Here is a 4404-nt window from a genome sequence, read left to right as displayed (position 1 = left end):
ATATATATATATATACACACACACACATACACACACACACATACACACACACATATATATACACACACACACATATACACACACACACATAAATTCTTAGGCTTGGAGTGGTGGCTCATGCCTGTAATCTCAGCACTTTGGGAGACCAAGAAGGGAGGATTGCGTGAGGCCATGAGTTCACCACCAGCCTGGGAAACATAGTGAAACTCCATCCCTACAAAAAAAAAAATAGGCAGATGTAAGGGTGCGTACCTATAGTCCTAGCTACTCAGGAAGCTGAGGCAGGGGGATCGCTTGAACCCAGGAGACAGAGGCTGCAGGGAGCCGTGATTGTGCCACTGTACTCTAGCCTGGGTGACAGAATGTGACCTTGTCTCAAATAAATAAGTAAATATTTAAGTAATAAATTCTTTAGTGTGATACTTTTGTTTAAAAAGTGGGATGTGTGCATATTTCATATCTAAAAATGGAGATATATGTGTGTAAAATATCTCTAGAAGGATAAAAAAATTCATTTTTTTTTGACGTTTAGCTTTGGATAAGGGACACTGGATAGCTGGGGAAGACACAAGAGGGAGAATTGCTTTGCAACCCTTTAGTATGTGTTGAGACCTAATCCATAAATGTGCAAATGTGTTACCTTTCTACATGTGTCCACACGAGGCATGGCCATTTTCCCTGTTCCCTCACCAAAATTTTGGTTCAGTAGGTCTGGGGTGGAGATTGAATGCCTGATTTATAAACAGTCACACAAACAAACTCCTCATAGGTGATTTGCCACACACTAGTTAAGAATCCTTGCTAGTGGAAATAGTAATATTCTTGCTCCAATCTGGTACATACCACACATATTTGCTGGAAAGATGAGAAGGCACATATTTGTACTTGATGATTACTTGAAGAGGGGAGAAGCAGAACATTTTCTTTTCTTTCTTTTTTTTTTTTTTCTGAGACAGAGTCTTGCACTGTTGCCCAGGCTGGAGTGCAGTGGCATGATCTCGGCTCACTGCAAGCTCTGCCTCCCGGGTTCACGCCATTCTCCTGCCTTAGCCTCCCAAGTAGCTGGGACTACACGCGCCTGCCACCATGCCTGGCTAATTTTTTGTACTTTCAGTAGAGATGGGGTTTCACCGTGTTAGCCAGGATCGTGATCCGCCCACCTTGGCCTCCCAGAGTGCTGGGATTGAGCACCGTGCCTGGCCAGAGAAGCAGAATGTTTTCACAGCCCAGAAATCTCAAATCCAGTGCACTTTGGGAGAAAAGGTGGCTCTAATCACTCATTTTATTCTCACCCTGCCTTGTAGACTATTGTCACTCCAGTTCCTAGCCAAGAACTGTAGGGGACATTTCCAGTATAGAGCCTGCTGAGAATGAAGACGAAATGAAGAACATTACCTGATGATGGATTATGTAGATGACGAAGATGTGGTGGCACAGAGACCTCCTGGTGACCAGGCCGGACACTGAGCAATCTGTCCAGCAGCTTATCAGAAGAAGACACAGTCCAAACTTTGTAGGAAAATACCTGATTAGAATCACTCCTCCAGGGGTTATCTAGTAACATCTGGCAGCCAGTTCTGTTATTTAATAAATCCTGCTCACTTCGACTTTTCTGAGATCGCTGGGCCATATGATGAGGACCAGAGCTCAGGCCTGCATGGGAAGTGGCCCCATGGGAGGCTGTTAGGAAGTTACTGCCCAGGGTGATGGGTGGGAGACTCTGCGTTCTGATTGGTGGAAGCCCCTTACGGGCCAGTGGTTTCTTTTCTGATAAGGGATATTTTGAATTGTCTGAGATTTTCTTCTTAAATTCAACCATAGCCACCTGATCACCAGGCTGTTCTTGGCAGTTGGTACCCACGATGCTATCAAAGGTGGTGATGATGTCATTGACTTCCGAGGTGTTCTCCTCTCTGTATCGGTCCCTGCTGGGATCCTTCTGATGGGCTCTCTGCTCTTCTTTCTTGTTTTTGCAGAATATTTGGTTGAGCATGTTGAACCGTCCCTCCTTCTTCTGGGGCCGACTGCTCTGGGAGGGAGGGGGTCGAGTAGGCTCTGTTCTATGCAAATATAAAAAAGCAGGGATGATATGTGAGAATAGGAAGTAGAGACATCACTAACTGAAATACCGACCCCCTATTCCACATGCTTCATCAGGTTTTCTGAGATCCTTCCTAGATACCCCCAAAGCCTTCTCAAGTTAAAGGTGGTGTGAGGAACGCACAGCACCCCTGGCAATGCTGCCCAGAAGACACTATTTGCCATGGGCAGTCTTTGCCCAAGGAGGACGTTTCTTATATTTTTCTTGCTCCTTCAGGGGATATCCTTCCAAAATTTACACCTGGATCATCTGTTTTCAACAAGGGGTTAACTAAACTGAAAACTTGCTGAAAGTGTTGTTCTCACATCTCAAGGACAGTCAGTAGGAGCGCGAGTTGAAGTCAGAGATGAAGCCTAAGGGTTTGAGTTCAGGCTTCAACGAGCAGAAGGATGGAGGAGGTTGCTGAGTGTGGTTTTAGGCTTTCTGTGAAAGAGATCCTAGAAAACCTGGACCTAGTGCTGACCAACTGACATTATCCCCCTCAGGCACCCCCTCCCCATTTTAAACTAAAACTTTCCTGTTGAAAAGTACTTTTAAAAAAGTATGCTAAAGAACAGGCGTGGTGGCTCATGCCTATAATACCAGAACTTCAGGAGGCCAAGGTTGGAGGATCACTTGAAGTCAGGAGTTTGAGACCAGCCTGGGCAACATGGCAGGATCTCGTCTCTATTAAAAAAAAAAAAAAAAAAAAAAAAAAAGAAAAGAAAACCAAGGAAAGAAGTTTTAGTGTGGGCTCCAGTGAGAGAAGAGGAGGAGTGCATGACCCAGGTCGGGCGTGGCTGCAGAAAAAAGTGAGCAATGCCCAATGCACAGGCAAATTATAAAGGAAAAAGGCCAGCAGTTGTCAAGAGGTTCCCTGAGGTCCTATTCTGTTTGTGTTCCTTGGAAAATTCTGTGTGATTCTCTTTTGAGGCTCCAATTGACTTAATGCTTTCTGCGGTATGAATTAACGATGAAACCTGACCTGTGTGTGTGCCCCTAAGGGTCAGATTGCAACATTACTTTCTGGAGTGAGATATCGCAATCTGCAATTTGAAAAACATCACCACTTATTTTGGATGCATGTAAAGAATGTTTTCTGTAAAGGTCACACTGTGCATCCTTTGAATCTTTATTCCCATGATGTAGTCTTATCTTTATTCTTTCACCTTCCAATGGGCTTTTTGAAATATTGAATTCTAGACTTCTAATACTACCAGAGAGATCCCCAGGGCACCTCTGACATTCAAGTTCCCCTACAAAGAATATCTCCCTGTGTGAATTGATGCTATTGCAGCATCTTGTGTAAGCCATCTCCTCCCCCTGTTACGGCTCGTGCTTTAGGCCTCTGGGTCTCAAAATGGGGTCCACTGAACCCTTAAAGAGGGATCCCTGACTTTTTCAGGGGTTTCATGGCATTTAAGTCTATTCATAATAACACCACAATGTTATTAGTCTTTTTCACTGTGCTGCCTTGCATCGATGGTGCAGTAGAGGTAGTGGGTAAAATGGTGGCTGCCTCAGTTCAAATCAGGACAATAGTGGCATCAATGTACTTGCAGAAAAAAAAAGTCCTTTAACTTAATAATATCCTTGTTTAGGCAGTACAAGTTATTAATTTGATTAAATATTGACTTGAGTACACTTGTTTGACAAAATAAGAAGTACTCGTAAGCAATTCTACTATATACAGAGGTGTGATGATTGTCTTGGGGTAAAGCAGCTGTGCAATTGTTTGAGTCATGGGCTGAACTGGACACTTTTTTCACTGAACACCATTTTTATGCCTTACAGACAAACTATGATTATGTAGAGCTAAGTATTTGCAGAAATTTCTGCAAAATAAATAAAGTGAAATACGCAGAAACAGAGAATAAAACAGTGGTTACCAGAAGTGAGGGTGAGGTGGGGGAATGGGAGGTGTAGGTCAAAGGGTACAAAGTTGCAGTTAAGTTTAAGTATTTCTCATGCCTCAGCCTCTCGAGTGTCTGGGATTACAGGTGCACGCCACCAAGCCCAGCTAATTTTGGTATTTTTAATAGAGATGGGGTTTTGCCATCTTGGCTAGGCTAGTCTTGAACTCCTGGGCTCAAGTGATCTACCCGCCTTGGCTTCCCAAAGTGTGGAGGTTACAGGCATGAGTCACTGTGCCCGGCCCATCTCACTAGGTATATTTATATCAAAACATGTATACCATATATATATATATATCTAGATGTGTATAAGAGACAGGCCGGACACTGAGCAATCTGTCCAGCAGCTTATCAGAAGAAGACACAGTCCAAACTTTGTAGGAAAATACCTGATTAGAATCACTCCTCCAG

At 43.6% G+C, this 4404-nt stretch overlaps 1 protein-coding gene across 1 annotated transcript in view; it reads right to left on the bottom strand.

The window, feature by feature from the left end:
* The window catches only part of ANKRD55 (ankyrin repeat domain 55), a 152955-nt gene that overhangs the window by 9585 nt on the left and 138966 nt on the right, over positions 1-4404 (bottom strand). Inside the window, exon 10 of the mRNA XM_011999871.1 lies at positions 1396-2060. Within this exon, the coding sequence (XP_011855261.1) occupies positions 1396-2060 (665 nt within the window). The remainder of the gene's footprint in view (positions 1-1395; positions 2061-4404) is intronic.

This window comes from Mandrillus leucophaeus, unplaced genomic scaffold (genome assembly GCF_000951045.1).
Source record: "Mandrillus leucophaeus isolate KB7577 unplaced genomic scaffold, Mleu.le_1.0 Scaffold605, whole genome shotgun sequence".
In the NCBI taxonomy this organism is placed as follows: Eukaryota; Metazoa; Chordata; class Mammalia; order Primates; family Cercopithecidae; genus Mandrillus; species Mandrillus leucophaeus.
Note: the sequence above shows the minus strand (reverse complement) of the source record. Positions and strands in the feature narration are given on the sequence as shown.